This window comes from Nyctereutes procyonoides, unplaced genomic scaffold (assembly GCF_905146905.1).
Source record: "Nyctereutes procyonoides isolate TBG_1078 unplaced genomic scaffold, NYPRO_anot_genome, whole genome shotgun sequence".
NCBI lineage: Eukaryota > Metazoa > Chordata > Mammalia > Carnivora > Canidae > Nyctereutes > Nyctereutes procyonoides.
The window spans coordinates 16,656,593-16,678,263 of NW_026575043.1; the positions used below are offsets into that span (position 1 = coordinate 16,656,593).

Here is a 21,671-nt window from a genome sequence, read left to right on the forward strand (position 1 = left end):
CTATTGCATTCAAAACCTTAGAAGCATTTTGCTCTTTTGGAACTCTATTATTGCTTGGTTTTTACACCTCTGAAAGGTCCTCCTTTTCAATGTATCTTTAAAATGTTCTTCTAGAACTCTTCTAACCCATTATTTTGATGCTCTGCACATTTCCTGTAGGTCATCTCATCCATGCCCATCAGCTTTAGCTTTTCACTGAGGACTCAATTTCAATTTCCAACCCACATCTCCATCCTGCTCTCCAGAGGCGTATATTGAACTGCCTTCAAGATCGATCATCAGGGTCGGTCTAATTGGCTAGGTGGCTCAGTTAGTTAAGCAACTGACACTTGATTTCAGCTTAGTTCATGATCTCAAGTCATGAGATCAAGCCCTGCATCAGGCTCCCCGCACAGCATGGAGTCTGCTTGAGATTTCCTCTCTCTCTCTCTCTCCCTTCGCCTCTCCCCCTTCTCACATATGTTCTCTCTTTCTCAAAAACAAACAAAAAAACCCCAAAATGATCATTGGATGCCCTTCTTCTTTCCCTTTTCTCAGCTCAAACCTCCTCTTCTTGAATTCTTTATCTGATTGAAAATTACACCATCCTTTATGTGGTTTTCTCAACTAGGAATCTGGAAGTCATCCTGGGTTACTACCTTTTTTTCTTTTTTTAAAATCAAATGAAGCACCTGCTCCTATTCATCCACATGCATTTCTCTGATCTTGTTTCTCCTCTCTAGTCCCATTACCACATCTCTAAAGCTATGGCACCTGCCCCCTCACTATAGCTATACCTTCTTTACCTGTTTCTTTGTGGTATGATCAGCCCTCCACACTGCTGCCAGAGATGCTTTCTAAAGTGACAACCTGATTAGATTCCTCCTTGTTTGAATCCTGCAATTGTTTCCCTTTCATCTGTAGTGCCCTAACACATCAGAGACACTCAACAGTCTTGGAGGAATGAAAGGTAAAACTCAAAATTATATTGAAATGTATTCAACCTCTTTTGTTCTCTGATCCTTGTCAATTTTTCCAATTTGATCTCCTACTTTTCTGTCCTTAGCCTTTCATACTCTAGCAATTATGAAATTGTTTATAATTTCAGGAGAAGCTTGTTTGCCACTTACACATTCTTTCTTTTTTTTTTTTTCTAAGATATCTACCTTGTTGACTTTTCCCAAGAAAACTAGATGGTCTTTTTCTTAGCTCCTTTTCATGAGCGTTGGTGAAATCTCCACCCTAGCAATTCATTATTGGTTTGCTTATAGATCAGATTTCTATAAATGATACACTCCTAAGATGGGAACTTTGCCTTTCTACTAGTAGCTAGTAGAATTGGTACACAATAAAAGCTCAAAAAAGTAGAAAGAAGAAGGCGCTAATTCAACCCAGGTTATGACATACTAAACCAGGAGCTGATTGTGACATACTGAAGCCTGAGGGTTGGCTTATTTGTTAATTATTGAAGATACTGTTCTTTGATTGAAAGGAAATCATTTAATATTGCAAAAACATTTAGAAAAGCAGTGATGTGGGGCAGAAGATGATAGGAACATAAATTTTTCCATTTTTATTTTGTTTCCTTTGCACAAGAGGTACTGAATAAAGAAAGTATTGGGGGAAAATAGCATTGAGACTTTTTAAAAGAATAGTTATATGGTGAGGGTTGAGCATAGACAGAAGGAAATCTCATAAGTCCATCATTAATGTAGTTCAGGCATCAGGAGGAAGTTTTGCTGATTTTAGAGCTTGCCAGAAGGGTTTGGACAGTCCAGATCAGATCAACACCTGGAGGCAATGTAGGCAAAGAAAGTGAAGGGAATTATAAGAGCAGAGAGAAAAGTCAAAGATATGTCAGGAATAACACAGTAGCAGCTGACTTGATGAGATAAAGTACTTTGTAGGGCTCCTTAAATTTTGCAACTTGCTGTATTTGTAAAACAGAGTAATCAGAACACATTAATGATTGGCCTTCTGATTTTTGTAACAAGATATTTCTTTATGAGACACATATACATATAATACAGGTGAATTGTGAGCTTTAGTTCTTGTGTGGTCTCTTTTCTTGGGTGATTTGGTTCCATCTTTATCCATTTGCAGTGGTTTACCTGAGGCCATGGTAGTGGAGGTATCATGGGCTTGGTTCCTGGAAGGGAATGGCTCGTCTCTGGGAACCTGCCCTAGTATTTCCAGATTGAAGAAAGATGTGGGTTAATCAGGAAAATAAGAAAGCATGTGGGAATAAGTCATAATATCTTTAGGTCAAACAATTGAAGACATTTAGCCTATTGTTTTCAAAGCCATAAGCCAGCCAAATGGGCTCTCTGCCATGTGATAAAAACATAAGAAAAAAAACATTACCAAGTTACATAATAACGTACTTGCTTTGGAATCCTGCTACATTGTGTTCCACTTATGTGATCTTGGGCAACTTGTCTGACCTTTCTGTAGCTCAGTGTTCTTATCTGTAAAACAATAGAGATGACACTTGCCCTTCTTACTTCATAATGTGAAAGACCTGTTTGATACAACATCTGAAAGTGTTTTTGAACTATTTAAAGTGCTATATAAAAGTAAACTATTATTATTGTGCTATTTATTATTATTATTGTTATTTTATGGTATAGATTTTGGACTCACCCGACTGTCCCTTAGGTGGAGTTCTTTGGTTGGATGACATGGAATGGGAAATTGGAGACATGGCATATAGATGAGATCACAGGCTCAGGGAGGGGGACAGACTGGATTCAAATCCCAGCTCTACCATTTCATATTGGGTGACCTTGGGCAAATTGACTTCTCTATGCCTCAGTATTTTGTTTTTGTTCTGTAAAATAGAAATAATAATAGCATCCACCTTATATGTTGGTGTGAGGCTTATATTAAAACCTAAAATAATGAATGTGATAATTTAGATAAACTCTTAGTAGAGTTCCTGGATCAATGTAGGCGTGGGATAAAGATTAGCTTCGGGAAGGAAGGTACCCTAACTACTCTGGATAGATGGCTGGGACCTTGGCAATGAGTTCTGGAAAGAATTGTTGCTTGGTGAATATAAATTTCATAAATTTTATAGAACCAGGCATATGCTCCTTTTAAAAAAAAAAGACTGGTAGATCCATCAAAAGTTTTTATTAAGATCTATTCCCTTAATAGTTTGTCATTTTCCAATCTGAAGACTCTGCCAAATTCTAAACATAATTGTTCCTTAGCCACAACTAGCCCAGAAGGCACAAGTGGACCAGCATGATAACATGTTCAGTGGGCATTGTGATTAGTGGGAAAGGCTTTATTCATTCATTTATAACCTTCTGGTCATCTTATCATGTGGAAACAAGGAAAATAAATAGCAGAGTAACAACAACAAGAACAAAAAGGCTGATAGATATGGGTGTATATATATATATATATATATATACACACACATATATCTCATACATATACATAGTCTTTCTCACATATGTATGTATGTATTCATATAGATTTATATATGTAAACATATATTTACAGAGAACCCATTATTACCAAGTGTTAGAGATGATAATAGTAATGATGGATAATTAAATTAGAAATGGATGTTTATTATTTACTAAGTGTTATGACCTATTCTAAGTACTTTATGTTCTTAACTGATACATTGCTTGTATTATAAGAGAAGACAAGTATTACCACTCGCACTTTACAGATGAAGAAACTAAGACTCAGAAATATTCAGTAACTTGCTCAAGGTCATGCAACTAATAACAGTGGACTGGATTTGAACCTAATTGACCTAGGTATGGTGCCCACAGTCTGAAGCAATAGAACCAATCTCAGCCAGCTCCTGGAGAAAAGTAAGTGATGAAACAAATTCAGATTGAAACACAGCAGACTAATAGAACATCTGCTCAACCCAAATCTCCATCAAGTGAAATTTCTGGCAGTTTAACAAACCAAGATTAATGGGATGAGAGAATGTGAATTATTGTTTTAAATGTTAATGCACTCAGTGTCCCCAATGGATGATTAATAAAGTTGAATTAACTACTCCTAGAAAAAAAAAAAACCCAAATATAGACATTCTTATGAGTCTGTGGTTCCAGATCAAATGGGATTATCACATAGAGAATTGGAATCAAAAGAATGCACTGCAGCACATATTCTATGAAAAATAATGCACATGATGTAATTTTTTTGAAAAGGCCGAAATATGTATTTCCAATCTATCATTTAAAAAAAAAAACTATTTTTTCAGCTTTCCTTGAAGGGGAATGGTTTTGTTTTTTTTTAATAAATTAATTTTTATTGGTGTTCAATTTACCAACATACAGAATAACACCCAGTGCTCATCCCGTCAAGTGTCCCCCTCAGTGCCCGTCACCCATTCACCCCCAAACCCCGCCCTCCTCCCCCTCCACCACCCCTAGTTCGTTTCCCAGAGTTAGGAGTCTTTATGTTCTGTCTCCCTTTCTGATATTTCCCACACATTTCTTCTCCCTTCCCTTATATTCCCTTTCACTATTATTCATATTCCCCAAATGAATGAGAACATACACTGTCCTTCTCCGATTGACTTACTTCACTCAGCATAATACCCTCCAGTTCCATCCACGTTGAAGCAAATGGTGGGTATTTGTCGTTTCTAATGGCTGAGGAATATTCCATTGTATACATAAACCACATCTTCTTTATCCATTCATCTTTCGATGGACACCGAGGCTCCTTCCACAGTTTGGCTATTGTGGACATGGCTGCCCAAAAAGGCCGAAATTCAGCTTTCCTTGAAGGGGAATGGTTTTATTCCTTACTTTTCTTTTCTCCCTTCTCCCTGAAAATGTCATTTTACTTCTTCGTTTAGCATGTATAGTGGTCATAGCTACTTGTAAAAACTTGGAATGATTAAAAAATTATAATTTTTACATGGATATATATAATTTTTGAAGGATTGGTTGACGAATGATGGGAATTATGAATGCAGAAGAAAGGAATGTTAGGAATGAGAAAGGGTGGAGCAGGCTGTGGAAAAAGAAGAATGTATTCTGTTCAAAAACCCATGCCATTTGGAATCCCCCCGAAATTATCTTAGAATATATTTTCTAAGATATTTTATTTTTCTTAGAAGATATTCTAAGATAAAAATCTTAACTAAAATCGATATATGTAAATATTTGATTTTTTCAGTCCACCCTCCTCAAGGGATTCAAGGAAAACATTATAATTTGACATAAAGACATTCTTTTTATATAAATTTTTTTCCCTTTCTGAACCGTTGTACAAATTTTAACAAAGTCTTTCTTATTAAGGTAGTTCAATGCCTATGAGGTAACAAGTGTCAAGCATAAAACATTTTAACAAAATCTTAGTTGTTTTCCTAGCTTCTCTTCTCTCATTACTCCAATCCATTCAGTACTTAAGGTATAACTCTGATCATTTTACTTCTTTGGTCAAAAACCTTAAATAGCTTCTCATAGGTGTTCCCTGCCTGGTTAGTTACTTTTTGAGGGAGGCATCATGTTATGGTGGACAAACTTGGATTCTGAAGTCAGAGAGTAGTGGGTTCAAATAGCCTCCAACTCTTATGGCATATGTGGTCTTAGACAACTCAATTAATCTCTCAGGATACTAGTTTCAATAGGATGGAGATACTAATTCATATCATACAATGTTGCCACAACTATTATGTGTAACTGAAGTGCCTGATCCAATAAGCAGTATTAAAACAATAAAAAATTAGCTATTAAATCATATATTAATTATCTAATATCTTTATCAGTCAAGAATTTCCCATCTTCTCTGTTTTTGATCCTATAATACATTGTGTACTATTATCATAAATGTATTTTATTGCAAAATTAATCACAATTTTCTTATGGGCAAGGGCTTTTTCTTACATCTTCTATATAATAGGAGCCTAGAAATATATGTAAACTTAATGTTAAAGTTAACATTAAGGCTACTTGTTAAGCTCCTAAAATGTAAAAGTTACTTTATGTGAAATGAAGACATTCAAAACCAGAACATACGTGTGTGTGTGTGTATGTGCAACTGTGTAAAATTTCTCACCATTATTTAAAATGATTCTTGTTTATTTGGTATAGAGGGCAGAGGGCCCTATGAAGATTTAATCTGGGGGGCACCTGGGTGTCTCAGTGGTTGAGTGTCTGCCTTTGGCTCAGGTTGTGATCCTGGGGTCCCAGGATTGAGCCCCACATCAGGCTCCCTGCAGGGAACCTGCTTCTCCCTCTGCCTGTATCTCTGCCTCTCTCTGTGTGTCTCTCATGAATAAATAAATAAAATCCTTTAAAAAATTATCTGATTCTATAAAATAATTTATAAATTACCTCCATCAATGATTTTGAGAAATCTGTTCATCTTGCCCCATATTTTAGTTGTTACATCATTTAAAAGCTCTCCCTACTTAAAGCTTCTTAATGATTCTTCTTGTTCTGTGATAAAACCCTCAACAGAAGGGTGCGTGGGTGGCACAGTCAGTTGAGTAGCCAACTCTTGGTTTTGGCTCAGGTCATGATCTCAGGGTCCTGGGATCGAGCCCTGTAACCAGCTCCATGCTCTGCGCAGAGTCTGCTTAAGATTCTCTGTCTGGCCTATGTCACTCTCAAGTGGGTAAATAAACCTAAAAAAAAAAAAAAAAACCTCAACAGCCATGCCACCCAAGTTGGACTGTCAGCCTGCTCATTCCCAGTGAATATAAAGTTCCTTCTTTAAATAACTGTTAATGAAAGTAATATAAAACATTAAGGAAGCCTTAAGATAAATGACATCAGTGCAAAAGGGGAGACACACATAGAGTGCCAAAAAATCCATATGTTTGAAAAGCCCCACAAATTAACTTAATATTAGAGGAAAAAAATTATAAATATTAAAGCTCCTCAAAACACTTTTTTTTGCCATTTATATTGAATAGCTTCATTTCAGAAAATAATTTTTTTTTTGTAGCGGAAAAACCACCTATTTTTTTGTTATTTTTTTTCTATTGCTGCTACTTCTTAACTCTGTATCCCCAAGGCAATTAGTGTGTGCTGAAATTTACATTATCAGCTTTGAGATTTTGTGAATATGAAAGAATAGGATCCTGTGGTGACAGATGGCAGCTCACTTGTGGTGAGCATAGCATAATGTAGAAACTTGTGTCACTCCGCTGTGCCCCTGAAACTACTGTAACATTGACTGCCAACTATACTCAAATAAAAGCAAATTATTATAATGATTAAAGTTGTGATTTTTTTATGACAAGTTTTTGCCGGGTCCCAATTCTTGCCACAGCACCACAATTACCAACAAATTTTTGGAGATTTATGCAGATCATGGATAATTTCTGAAATGATGCTTTAGAATGAAGTGCTTATGGTAGGGAAGGAAATGGGGATTTTGTGACATCTTCTCCGTGTGGTAGGCAGCTTCTAAGAGGATCTTGATGGTCCTTGCCTCCTGATTCATGCTCTGTAATCACATCTCCTGAAGTACTGGTTGGAATAATTTACAGGATTCTAATAAATGGAATGCTGTAGAAATGATGGATGTCACTTCTGAGAATAGGGTATGAAAAGACTGGAGTTTCTGTGTGGGTCTTCTCTTGGATCAGTTAGTTTAGGGGAAGCCAGCTGCTTTATGAGGAGGCAAGTCACATGGAAGCGTACATGAGGAGTTCAAAAGATCTTCCTCACTACTGCCTGAGTTGACTCAAGTCCCTGCCAACAGATCCATTGCACTCTGTGAGGGACCCTAAGACAGAACCATCTTGCTATGCCAATCCAAGGTTTCTGATCCTCAGAAACTAGGGTGATCAAAGGTTGCCATTTCCAGATGCTAAGGAATTTGTTACAGAACAATAGACAACTGGGGTGTCTGGGTGGCATGGTAGGTTCGGCATCTGACTCTTGGTTTTGGCTCAGGTCATGATCTCAGGGTTGTGAGATCGAGCCCCGCATGGGTCTCCACACTCAGCCCGGAGTGTATTTAGGATGCTTTCTCTCTCCACCTTGGCCCCTTCCTCCTGCTGTCTCTCTCTCTCTCTCTCTCTCTCTCTCTCTCTGTCTCTGACTCTCTCTCTAATAAATAAGTAAATAAATCTTTAAAAAGACCTCAAAACAGTAGACATGCCCCCCCCTAAGTTTTTGATACATTTATTATAATAAAGGGTAAAATAATTAGCAGGATTCCAGGAGTGGAGAGCACAGCTATCTCAGTATGCCAGTTGAAATGATATTGATAGCAGAGTGTATAGGAAATAAATCCCACTCCTCAGGCACTTTCTCTAAGCTCATTTTACAATGCCTTTATAGGAGTTGTTTAGTTGGTATAAAATTTCATTTATACAAAATGAATTAGTCCTTGAAATCTGCTATACGCCACAGTGCATACAGCCAACAAGATTGCATGTTTACTTAAAATTCATCAAGAATGTGCATGTGGGGGCACCTGGGTGGCTCAGTGGGTTAAACTTCTGCCTTCAGCTCAGGTCATGATCCTGGGGTCCTGGGATCGAGCCCAGCATCGGGCTCCCTGCTCAATGGGGAGTCTACTTCTTCCTTTCTCTCTTCTTCTGCATCTCCCTCTGTTTGTGCTCGCTCTCTTTCACTATCAAGTAAATAAATAAATAAATAAATAAATAAATAAATAAATAAATAAAATCTTATAAAAAAAGAATATGCATCTCCTATTAAGCATTCTAACAACATACTAGAAAAAATAGACACAAGGAAAGTTTTTGGGGGGGTGAGGGATAGGTCTACTACTTTGATGATAGTAATGTTTTCATAGTCATCCAATTGTACTCATTAAACATGTGCTGGCTTTTAAATATCACTTACATCATAACAAATTTGATTTAAAAGGTTGTTTAAAAACTATAAAATTATTTACACATAGTAGTGAATAAATCACATTTTAAAATCATTTCCAAATTAAAAATATGTATAGGTATATATTTCATGTAGAAGTTGTATTACAAGTTCATAGTAGTTTTCTGAGAAGAACCTGAAGTATTAAAGTTTGGATTTTTTTGTTTAGATAAAAAAATTATTAGCTGTGATTATCAATCATAGGTTATTAACTATTTTTATCAATCCTATTTTACTGTCCAATATCTGTATCTGCATCTGTTCACAAATACAAGTTTGCCTGGGTAATGAAAAGTTTTTAAAGTATTAATATGACCATTATGACAATTTTACACCTGCTTAACTATCCACTTGTCTCACATGAAAATAATATCAATTATTAATCAATATTCAATTGGAAATTGAATTTATATAGCATGCATAGGAGACTCTGATGTTTAATCCTTCTCTCTTAAAATTCATATTTAAGAAAATATTCTTAAGTGCACTAATAGGTTCTCCAGCTACATTTTTCCTCTCTTGGGTCAACTCTATAAAGAGAACTAATGTAGCAGAGTATAACTTTAGAGAAATATGAGAAAAGGAATTATGCCTTTAAGGAATGCTTAAAGTAAAGATGCTGAACTTTAGGGTAATCATCATGAAGTAATGTTATTTGAGACTCTTTGACCCAATATTCCACTCTGACAACCTCAGACACATTGTTTAATATTTTAAAAGGTTAAATAAAAAATATGTAAACTTTTTCTCACGGTTCCAGTTCTGGCTAGTTCTAGCAGCGCTCTGTGATGGAGGTCACTATGGTTGCCAGGCTCTTACTCAAGGCCATTTTCTGATGGCAGCTTCATAATAAGAAACTATTGGACATCTCAATGGGCATGTCTTAGAAGAGGGGAAGCACATGAATAGTTATATTGATTTTGTAAGAGGCACGTGGAGCCAGCCAAAAAATTATAGATTTCTTTATGCCTTGGAAAAATAAGGGCGTAGTCCAAGATATCAACATAGTTCATGAAATTCAGGTAACTCCTTAATTTTATCTAGTATCCAGTCTATACTCAAAATCACCAATTATTCCCCAAATGCCCTTTACTATATTTTTGTCCAAACCAGGACCTAATCAGGACCATGCACTGCATCTCATCTTGTGTCCTGTAAGTCAAGCCTGACATATTGATTGGGTCAGATGTACCACAGATATTCATTCTATAGACAGACTTGTTGCATTGCTTCCATCTGGTGATGTTAACCTGTTCTCTTATTCCCTGTACTTCCAATTATATGGAAGTTGATCTAAAGGTGCTAACTTCAAGATGAATGTCTTTGGCTGGAAGACATTGGAGGCAATATTGTGAACTCCATATTTTGACACAATTAGAGATGAATAATATCTGATCATTGCATCATTTATAATGCTAAACTTGGTCATTGATTTATGGCAATGGCAACTTGACTCATCTATTATGTTCCCTTTGAAACAAACAAAAATCTGTGTGATTACTTTGGTATCAAATAGTATCCACTTCCTCATTAACCATTTATTTTTTAGTGTTATTATAACAATTGGTAATCCTTGCCTGAAATAATAATTTCATGGAGAATTTCAAAATTATGGGGTACCTGGTTGGCTCAGTCAGTTAAGCAACTGTCTTCAGCTCTGGTCATGATTCTGGAGTCCTGGGTGAAGCCCCTCATTGGGCTCCCTGCTCAGTGGGGAGCCCGATTCTCCCTCTACCTCTGCCACGTCCCCTCCTGTGCTCTCTCTCTCTCTCTCTCTCTGTCAAATAAATAAGAATCTTTAAAAAAAAGAATTGCAAAATTATGGCTTTATATTCTACCATTTTGTCTAAATTTGTCAGCTGTAATTCTTCCATAAAATAGAATTTTCTCTGCCCAACTGCCATTATTTTATTACCCTAAATAACTTCTAAAAAGATAGGGTAGAGGCACATGGATGGCTTAGGTGGTTAAGCATCCAACTCTTGATTTCTGCTCAGGTCATGATCTCAGGATTGTGAGATCAAGCCCCGTGTCCAGCTCTCTGCTGGGTGTGGAGCTTGCTTAAGATTTTCTCTCTCTGGGATCCCTGGGTGGCTCAGCAGTTTAACACCTGCCTTCGGTCCAGGGCGTGATCCTGGAGTCCCGGAATCGAGTCCCACATTAGGCTCCCTGTGTGGAGCCTGCTTCTCCCTCTGCCTGTGTCTCTGCGTTTCTCTCTGTGTCTCTCATGAGTAAATAAATAAAATCTTAAAAAAAAAAAGATTCTCTCTCTCCATCTCCCTCTGACCCTCCCCTCTCCTAGTGTGCTATCTCTAAAATAAATAAATAAATAAATAAATAAATACAAATAAATACAAATAAATAAAAATAAAAAGACAGAGTACAATGTAGAGAGTTTTCATGATATTAGGTCATTGGCAGACACTTTACCTAAAAGACAAATGTAGGATTTAATTTTATTATTTTATTTTCTCTTGAAGACAGGATTTTATATTTAACATCAGAAATATTTTTTCCTCCTGACTCTAGGATAAACCTCAGTAAAGCAGTTGTTAAAAATAGTTTAAAAATTAAACAAATTTAGGAAATTTGTATGTTATGAAAGAGCTTTCAAAAGTCTGTAAAGTGGTGCATTATTCCTCAGATATTTCTCAGTATCTCCCCTACTCTGGATCATACCAAATATTTGTATCATATTTGATTTTATATTTTTTGAAAATTTAAATTTTCTTATTTTTTCAACCCATGTCTTCATATTTTTATATTCCTCTGCATATTAATAGAAAACCTATTCTTTTTTAAAAAAAATATACCTAGGAGACAAAGAGAACACTAGCTCTCTTGGGTAGAGGGTGTGTGAGAAGCAGAATCCCCACCAAGCAGGGAGCCCCATGCAAGACTTGACCTAAGCTTGGGACCATGACCTGAGCTGAAGGCAGATCCTTAACCAACTGAGCCACCCAGGCACCCATAGAAAATCCATACTTCTAAGGGCCTGGGATCTGATTCCCATGAATTTTGAGAAAAATGACGTAGAATGGAAAGATAACTTTTGTTGTTTCTTGGTCTATATTTGGAGAACGACTTTTAGGAGTGTTTTTGTTTTTGTTTTTTGTTTTTCATTTTTTAACGATAGTGTATCTTCACTATCTGATATTTGAGAAACATAATATGGAGTTTAAAGTATCTAGACATTTTTATGGATTTCATCTGGCAAGAGTTTGATGACTAGTGGGTTAATCCTTCAATATAAATAATTGTATGAATGCTATATTTAAAGTGCATTGTTTTAATAAGGTTGTGCCCCTTCAAAGGGTAATTCTACCTATAATTTGACTTGAAAATTTTATTTTAATGATATATTTACAATTTCAATCACCATAGAATATTAATTATATCATATATACATAGTCTTGATATATAGGTTTAAGAGTGACATATTTTAAAGTTGCTGGTACCTATGTACTTATTCAAAAACTATATAATTTTTTGGGAAACTGAGAGAAAATTAAAAGAGTTAAGTCACTAGGACAGCAGTAGAGACAGCATTCCTACATAGAAATACAGATCATATATTTTCATGCAAGATTTTACTTAAATATATTTCTTATATTGCTTGGCATGGCTCATGTAAATTTTAAGTTTTTAAGATTTTATTTATTTATTCATGCAAGACACACACACAGAGAGGCAGAGACAGGCAGAGGGAAAAGCAGGCTCCATGAAGGGAGCCCAACATGGGACTCGATCCATCACACCCTGGGCTGAAGTCGGCGCTAAACTGCTGAGCTACCCGGGCTGCACAAATTTTAAGTTTTTAGAAAAAAAAATTGAAGAATTGATGTTGAATTCAAAGGCAATTTTAACATTACTCTTTTATAAATTTGATAGATGAAATTCCAGTATAGAGATGATTTTCCATATTAACTTCAGTTTTTGTTATTTATAAATATATAATTGTAATGTGGCATTGATTTCTCATATGGTATGTTTGGCTACTAAGCATTGCTTTCAAATAAAGATAGTTGGTTCAAATCATGTAATATATGGTTAAATAATATTAAACTCAGAACTTCGTAATATAAGGGTTAGGAACATGTGTTCTGGAGGCCAATTCTCCAGGCTTGACCTAATCTTGCTCTACTCAATTTCCTCACTTCAAAAATGAGGAAGATAATAGTATTTACCTGAAATAGTTAATGTGAGGATTTGGTGGATGTTTCGTAAAATCTTCACAAATTAGTGCCTAGCACATTACAGGTACTCAGCCGATATTAGCTAAAATTGAATTATGTCCTTTATTTCTTTCTTCTTCCCTATGTTAGCCATTACTACAGGCAAGAAGAGTTCGAATAATAACATCCAAGTAAAGTATTCATTGTTAGATAAAATGAAAAATAGGCATCTACTCAGTTTGCAGAATCCAACTGGCTCTTTGGTGACTTACATTACTTGTTAAAAAACAGAGAGAGTTGAAGAAATATAAATAGTTTTTGAGGATTCAGGGATTTTTATGAAAAAACTAGCAACATTTACAGTGATTATCCTATGTTGTTTTTTTGAATATAGAAGCATCTAGGACAATCATGTTCTCTTTGTGTTATTTTTTTCATACTTTGTTTAGAAAAGGTGTTCAGACTAGGAAAATCTGAAGACATGTTTTTGTAAAAATGTTTAAATTTTTTAGGGATAACTAGTTAGGAATATTTTAAATTTGTTTAGACGTTGGATGAATACTCAGAACATAACTATCTTAATTTCTGGTTTAGTAACAATATTTACTGATAATTTTTGCCAAATTGTTCCCTGTGTAATCCCCAGTTATAACAAACCATCACTTGTTCAGACTAATAGGATATGGTGGAGAGTCAGAGTTGCAACATATTTTGAAATAAACTCTATACAAAAAATAATTATTTTTATATGGAAGAAGATATATCCCTAAAGCTGCATGAAATAATTATTACATGATAAAATTTGTGATAAAATCTTCCTTAATGAGGTGACAAATTTTAATTTCTTCACTGTTAATAAATAATCGATGTGTCTTGAGTACTTGAGAGGATCTGAAAATTTTTGGCTCTCGTGAGGGCATTCACTCTTTTTGCAAACCATGCTTGCTCTTTTTGATCTTTTTTGGAAAACTGGTTGATGCAAAGGATAATTTCTAAAGTTTTAATAAAGTTTTACTGTTTAGCCCTTTCTATTCATTTCCAAAGGACCATATACATCCATTGATTTAAGCCTTAATTGTTTTCACAAGGATGTTAGTTATGGGCTAGTAATAGAAACTGTATGAGGTCAAGTGAGTGAAAAAACTGTCACCCTATGCATACAACCTCTAAAATGGCAATATAACTCTGTGAAGGGCCTGTTACATTTAGATTAAGAACTGAGCTTTGGAACCACCAGTCTTCACAATGTACTGTCACCTTGAGCATGTATCTGCAGCACTCCAAGCCTCAATCTACCCAAATGCAAAGTAAGTCTGACACTCAGAATATAGGGATCACAGTGCTGTTGTAAGAATCAAACGACAATGCATACAGAAGTGCTTAGAATTGTCTCAGGGTGGCTTTGTTAATTCCCATCAACTAAATTCCATTATCTTGCTGGTGACAGCCAGAAGCTCTGATCTCTTCTCCTTCTATCAGACTCCTGTGTCTCACTCCTGTGATTGCTATGCAGGCATCACAAAAACACTGCGAATTTAACATGTCCAACCTGGAAGCTTCTATTTTGTTCCTCAAAACCGTGTTTGCATTACTTATCCCATCTTTCCTATCTCAGTAAATGGCACTAGAGAACACTAATTGACTTAGGCCAGAAATTTGAAATTAGTTTTTGGGTTTTAATTTCCCCTTGTCTTCCTCATTCAATTCATCCTCAAGACTTCATTGTTTTGTCAAGTGGTTCATCCTACAGCTTGTTCTACATACACCACTAGGTCTTTGGTAAGCTTGCCCGTCTAAACCTACAGTCTTCTCTGTCACACAAGGCTAAACTGTGAGGGCACATCCATAGGCCTTCTGGTTGCTATCCATCAATGGGGAGTTTCTTAAGAGTTAGGAAGGGAAGAAGAGAGGTCATGTGATAGATAGTTCTTCCCTCCCTGTGAGGTTAAGGCTGCATTGAGCTGGCTTCATCCCTCCATTTCAGAGTCACTGTTCTGCTCATGATAGATGACTTTATATGACTCTCCTTCCAGTGTCTGGTGACTGCTCTGTCTCCTTATCCCTTCAAACTTAACAGTGGGAGCAGCCTGCTCCTAAATCTACAGCTTTGCAATAATACATTCATAAATCCATCTTTCTTCTCCAGTCATCTAATTTTGAGAATGCGTGTTTCTGCTGGGGCCCTCACTAATACAGATCCTAAGCTTGGGCTTTCTCGGTGGTTAACCACGACAAGGCACCCATTTTTCTCTCTTGCAGTTAACTAACAGCACACTTGCCATGTTGGTACGGGGGGTACCATGGAACATGTCTCTTCTCAGGATTTTAACTGAAAGCCTGGCATGACCCTTCTGTTCTTTGGTTTCTCCTCAAACTGTCTCATACTCCTTCTGCAATTCCTGGAGGATTTCTACCTCAGAGAGGAAGGGTTGGGGTGGGGGAAAGCCACCACATGTGCACATTTGGCTGCTTGATTCCCTTATTTTTACCTTTTTCTCCAGTTCATAATTCACTGGGAGCGACAAAGGAAAGGTTCCCCACTGCCTCATGCATTCTAGTTGTAACTTTTTTAAAAAGATTAATTTATTTGGGTGGGGGGGGTGGAGCAGAGGGAGAGGGAGAGAGAGTCTTAAGCAATCCTACCTTGAGCACAGAACCTGACTTGGGGCTCGATCTCATGACCCTGAGATTACGACCTGAACTGAAATCGAGAGTCAGAGGCTCAACTGACTGCACCACCCAGACACCCTGGTTGTGATTTCTTTTTAATGTCCTTCACATTGAGAAGACATTTCCCCCTCTCTGATTACCTGGAGCTGTAGTAGCTGAATTTTGCTGAGAAACAGGCTATATAGGAGATAGGAATAAATAAACAGGCATTTAATATTTTTAAGATTTCATCACTGGTAATATATAAGACCGATAATTACTACTCATTTACTTAAACCATTTACTAGCTTCCTGATTGCACATAATATGTAGATTGGTTAACATTATCTGTTGGTCCAGCAGGAACCTCTTTATGTTTCCAACCCAATTTCCCAATATTCTCCTTTGGGGCTGTACTTAGGTCGCACTGATCTTCTTTTTAAAGTATATATAACTATCTCCTACCTAAGGCTTTTGTACATGCTCTTTGTTCTGCCCAAAGCAATGAATTCCTTTCACTTTTTGCATGGCTAAACTATTCTTTTACTAAGATTCATTTAAAAAAATCACTGTCTTTCCTAACAATTCCCCCACAATCTTGTCCCCTAAAATTCTTCTCTATACTATTCTTTGGATTGTTCTTACCATGTTTGACAGTTTTATTTATTTCTCGAGTTTATTTATTTTATTTACGGTGTCTACTAGGAAGGTGACTTTAGAATGTCAGGTATAATCTTTATATACCACTGGCCTCTACACTGTGTCTGGCATAAAGCAAAACTATAATAAATATCTGTAGAATAAGAAACTGAATGAAGTACAATGCCTGGTAGAGTATCAGTGCTCAATAAATATAGATTAGCATTGCTGTTATGAAATCTCACTCTAATTAGTATGTGATAAACTTAAGATTTACTTAGTAGAATCAGATTTTTTTTATTAGATCTCACATACTTATTTTAGAGATCCTCTTGGCAGAGCTATATTAAGAAACTTACTTATCTAAACCAAGTACAATACATAACATGGCATCCTTTCCTTGGAAGCCTGTGGTAGGAAAGGTCTTCTGAACAGATTTGTGAGTTTTTTTTTTTTAATGAAGTGGACTCCACTAAGATTTACAGAAGATCTACAGAGTTTTAAATGGAATTAGATAACCAGAAAAACCAACTACTGCAACTAAAAGAGAGAGAGAGAGAGAAACCAAAATAAAGGAGTCTTCAGACTCCCAAATCTACTGACAGGAAAAGGCTGAGGAAACTACTTAGCTGCAGACAAAAGCTGCTTAGAAGAGCTTTTATGAAAAAAAAAACAAGGAAAATCCAAAGAGTAGAACCAGGTGTCCAGAGGACAGAGCTGAGCTCTATGGAGAATCATTCCTACCTTGAGATTTAATCAAGGAACTACCAACATTCACTTGTTTGGCTTTCATAATTACTATAGAGTCAGGATCTTGGCCTCCTATTAGCACATTTTTGTAGTTTCCTCTTACACTGTACCATGGCGTACAGCAGAAGTGCTGCTTTGTCCTTCCCAAGGCTAGATTATAATGGATTGCAGCTTCATTCTTGAGTTCTCTCTTTCTCTTTCATTCCCTCAACATTCACCTTCTCTAAACATGTTGATATTTGTCCATATGATACCCTTTCACAACGTCTGGATGAGTATTATTGATGGGGTTGCTATACATTATACTGTTCATGGGGTAGTCCTGAGTTATGCCTGTTGCCCTAGAATAATGGCTTCCTCTTTGACTATCAGAATGTCCTGGATTGGATGATAAATTATATGATCACAATTATTATTAACATCTCTAGCATCTTACACATTCAGCCATATATCCATTTACATTTTGTTAAAATGTACCATTGCGTGTTATGAGTACTGTTATGTGGTGTGTGTGTGTTAATGTGTGTGTGTTTGTGAGAGAGAGAAAAAAAAAAGACAAAGAAAACTGGGTTTGTATCCACCAAACATTTCTCCTCCTTTTTTAAAAGGTTTTTTTTTTTTTTTTTTTTTTTTTTTTTTAATAATCCTTTCCACCTTCCTGCCCAAAAGTAACTAAGCAGAGTAAGGAAAGTAATAATAATAATAATAATAATATATATATATATATATATATATATATATATATATATGTAGCTGCTGGGGATTCCTGGGTGGCTTGACAGTTTAGCACCTGCTTTTGGCCCAGGGTGTGATCCTGGAGTCCTGGGATCAAGTCCCTCATTGGGCTCCCTGCATGGGGCCTGTTTCTCTCTCTGCCTTTGTCTCTGCCTCTCTCTCTCTATCTCTCTCTCTCTCTGTCTCTCATGAATAAATAAATAGAACCTTTAAAAGAAAAAGTGACTGCTGAAGGTATAACTCCCATATTTTTATTTGTCTCCTGGAACCCTAACCTTTAGAGTAAGCATATCCAGGTCTTAGAAAACCCACTTTTGCATGCAATGTTTCAAGTGTATTTTTAATCAATTGTATCTCATTTCTGTTTTCTTTGATACAGGATTTGAAATTTGAAGGGGAAGGACTCAATCAGTACATTCCTATGTCCGATTTAAAGACTGACAAAACATTTGAGAAGTACGTTCCTTCTTGGCAGGTTTAATGCATTTTATTTTCTTTTGTTTGTTTTGCTATAGATTGAATATGAGTCAATTATAAGCATCAGGCACAAATCTACTTTGATTCACCTTAAGGATCAGGTTTGTGGAAACCATGACTTTCTTTCCTCCTGACATTTATTTGTGTCCTTTCATTCATATATGGCTGTTGAAGATGGGGCGTTATAGTGATGGTACTATAGCTGGGAGCCATGTCTTATTTACTTCTCAGGAAGTATCTAAAAGTGGGAACTTCTATCCAAAGTAGTAACTTCCAGGGTCTGAGTGTGGCAGTTGCTGCTTCCCCATGTCAGGAGAGGAGATGCAGAAGTAGTGGGTATAGGTTCACAGGGGTTTGCACGTTAGATGGTCTCACTTTGAACCTTTGACTTTACCCCTTAGGACTCTGCAATCTCTGATAAGATATCCAACATTCCCCAGCATCAGTACATCAGTGAAGCAGAAATAATAATACCTTGTTGGATTATCTTAAAGGGCTAAATGAAATAATAGATATAATGTATTTAAAAAAAGAGTGCCATGCTTAGGGGGGCACCTGACGGGATGAGCACTGGGTGTTATTCTGTATGTTGGCAAATTGAGCACCAATAAAAAATAAATTTATTATTAAAAAAAAACAAAAACAAACAAAAACCAAAAAAAAAAAATAAGAGTGCCATGAACATGCAAAGCATTCAGTAATAACTGTTAATACTGTATATCAGTGGTGTTCAGCGGGGACCAATTTTGCCTGTAGGGGACATTTGGCAAAGTCTGGAGACATATTTTATTGTCATAACTGGGACTAGAAAAGGGTCTGTTGATGGCACCTAGTGGGCAGGGGCCAGGGATCTTGCTAAACATTCTACAGTGCACAAGCCAGCCTCCACAACAAAGGGTTTTGTGGTTCAAAATGTCAATAGGGCAGACGTGGAGAAATCCTCTTGTAGACATCAATGCTACATTTATTCATGTTATTTTACTTAATTTCTAATCTGACTAGCAGTGAAAACAAGGTATCAACTGGAGAGGGGCCTGTCTTTCTGTGAAGAGTATTCACTGCCCCAGAGAACAGGCTATGGGGGCAGGATTATACATTGCTGAGGTGTCAGTCAACATTCAAGTACAGTAGGACCACTATACTTCTAATCCTAGGACTTTAGACCAGGACAATGGCCAACGAGGTTGACAAGATATTATATACAAGAGACTTAATCATAAGCTAACTTATAATAGTGAGAATTGGAGCTAACCTAAATATCCAACAATAAAAGAGTTATGGTGTAGAAAAAAAGCTTAATCTCATGGAAAAGTCCTATAATGTACAAAGTGGTATAAATATGGGTTACCAAATAATATTTACATCACGGGCCTCATTTTGTAAAGAAAAAGAAGAATAGGTCTCAGTATTTTATCCATGTTTATCTCTGAGTTGTGGACTAATGGATGACTTTTGGGGTTTTTTTTATATAATTAAATTTCGTATAATGTGCAAATATAAACATCTATTTATATAATCACAAAATTAATACGTGTTTTATATGAGGGGGGAAAAGAGTAACAATATGCCACAGGACCTGATTCAAAATGAGCTCATGTCTGGTCTGGCTCCTGGTCCAAGGTATGACTGCTCCAAGGGGACACAAATCTCCAGATTTAACTCTAGGTACCTGATATCCTGTTAAAACTGTGTATTAACCTTTTGATGTGCATTGCGTTCCTTTTTAACTAAGGGAGGTATTTTTAGAAAATCTTTAATTACAAACAACTGGGATTGCAACTAAAGATGTTTTTTTTTTCTCTTTAGGATGATAAGCATGAATTCAACATCTGATTATTTAGATTAAGTTTTTAGGATATTTCATGAGTGCCTTACAATGCTTGCTGAGAGAACAAAGAAAGAAACTGAGGAAACCATTCCCTTCTGGTTAACATAACATGTTTGATGTTTACTAATGAAATCTGTTTACCTTCATAACTGTATAATAGGGCCATTAAAGACAATAGATACAGTAGTTTAAAAGTAATAAAATTTACAACAAAGTGTATTTAATTTGAAATTGAATTGCCAGCAAATGGGTGTCCTAATGAACCCTTGTGTCAATGTAGCTCTAACCAAATTAAGGGAAATCATTTCTATCACCAGAAACTAAATCAGCTGTGAGATCCAAAAAGGCCATTCCTCTGGTGGGGGTACAGTCATTGTCACAGATGGCCCTGCTGATAGAATTAAGATGAAGTCAAGAGAAGTGAAATATAAGATCCTTCCTAATTCAAATGAATATGGGAAAGCAGGAGAATGTTGTTAGGACTCGTGAAGCTTAAAAAATAAATAAATAAATAAACAAACAAACAAACAAATAAATAATTAATTAACTAAATAAAGGGTCAGTAAAAAAGAAGCTCAAGTAAAGTGACTAAATGTTAATAGCAGGAAAAAGAAAAAAAAAGCCTGGGGATCACTTTGAGGGTAGAAATAGCTCTTAATCCCTGATCATTGCATCAAAAAAAAAAATGAAGTTATGAAGTTTATGTCATACATCAGCTATTTATCTATTTAAAAGATTCCTTCACTCCAGAGGTTTTTTGTTTGTTTGTTTTAAATAAGATTGGAGGATGAGGGTAGAAAATGAAGTACCAAAAGGGCTTACCAAATATTTGATCTTCTGGTCTTTTCTGAAACGAGACACATTTTAATTGTTGGGGGATCTGCATTGGATAGAGTGAATCTTGTATTTTATAAGCTGCCATTTCAAAAGCTACTCATCTCTCCAACTTTAATCAATGGTGGTAATGTGGCATTTTTCTAATTCTCAGTTAATCTGACACAATGTTTAAGGAAAACATCAAATTGTGCTGTGTTTCCAAAGGCAACCCTTTTCATTATGCCCATTGTCAATTCCTATTCCTTTTATCTCCCCTCTTCTGGTAACCGCAGCAGAGTGCCAAGTCAACCATTAATTGCAGACCTAAACGACTGTAGAGAAGACAGCGCAGGCAAGCTCTGCACCCTCCCAGAAGTAACTCATGAATCAAAGGGAGCAGCAGGACCTTGCTGGAAGGTGAGGCTCTCCAGACGAACTTTTTCTCTGCTGCAAAATGTTAAGTGATGAGATCAGTTGTTATCGACTCACTTTCCTGGTGTGCTTTTTCCTCCTGTGGGACCTTCTGGAGAAAAAGAGCTTGAGCAGCTCCTAGTAAATATTTTTGAGCAGAACTCTATGCTAAAATAAAATGGCTAAAATTCTCAGCAGTAGGGCCATAGGAATTCCTCAAAACAGTGTCCATGGTGCCAGGCTGGGTTCTCACTAGACAATGAGGCTGAGCTGCCACCATGCAAATGAGACAAGGTTTGAGATTTGATGAATCTTCTGTCTTCCTTTTCCTACTCATCTGACACTCGCTTTGAGGAAGGTTGTAAATGC

At 36.4% G+C, this 21,671-nt stretch overlaps 1 protein-coding gene across 1 annotated transcript in view; it reads left to right on the forward strand.

Annotated features, from left to right (window-relative positions):
* LOC129508221 (uncharacterized) overlaps positions 1-21,671 on the forward strand; it is a gene marked incomplete at its 5' end in the record, with an annotated part of 286,519 nt that overhangs the window by 43,860 nt on the left and 220,988 nt on the right. Inside the window, 2 exons of the mRNA XM_055323237.1 lie at positions 18,150-18,226; positions 21,185-21,308. Of these exons, the coding sequence (XP_055179212.1) occupies positions 18,150-18,226; positions 21,185-21,308 (201 nt within the window). The remainder of the gene's footprint in view (positions 1-18,149; positions 18,227-21,184; positions 21,309-21,671) is intronic.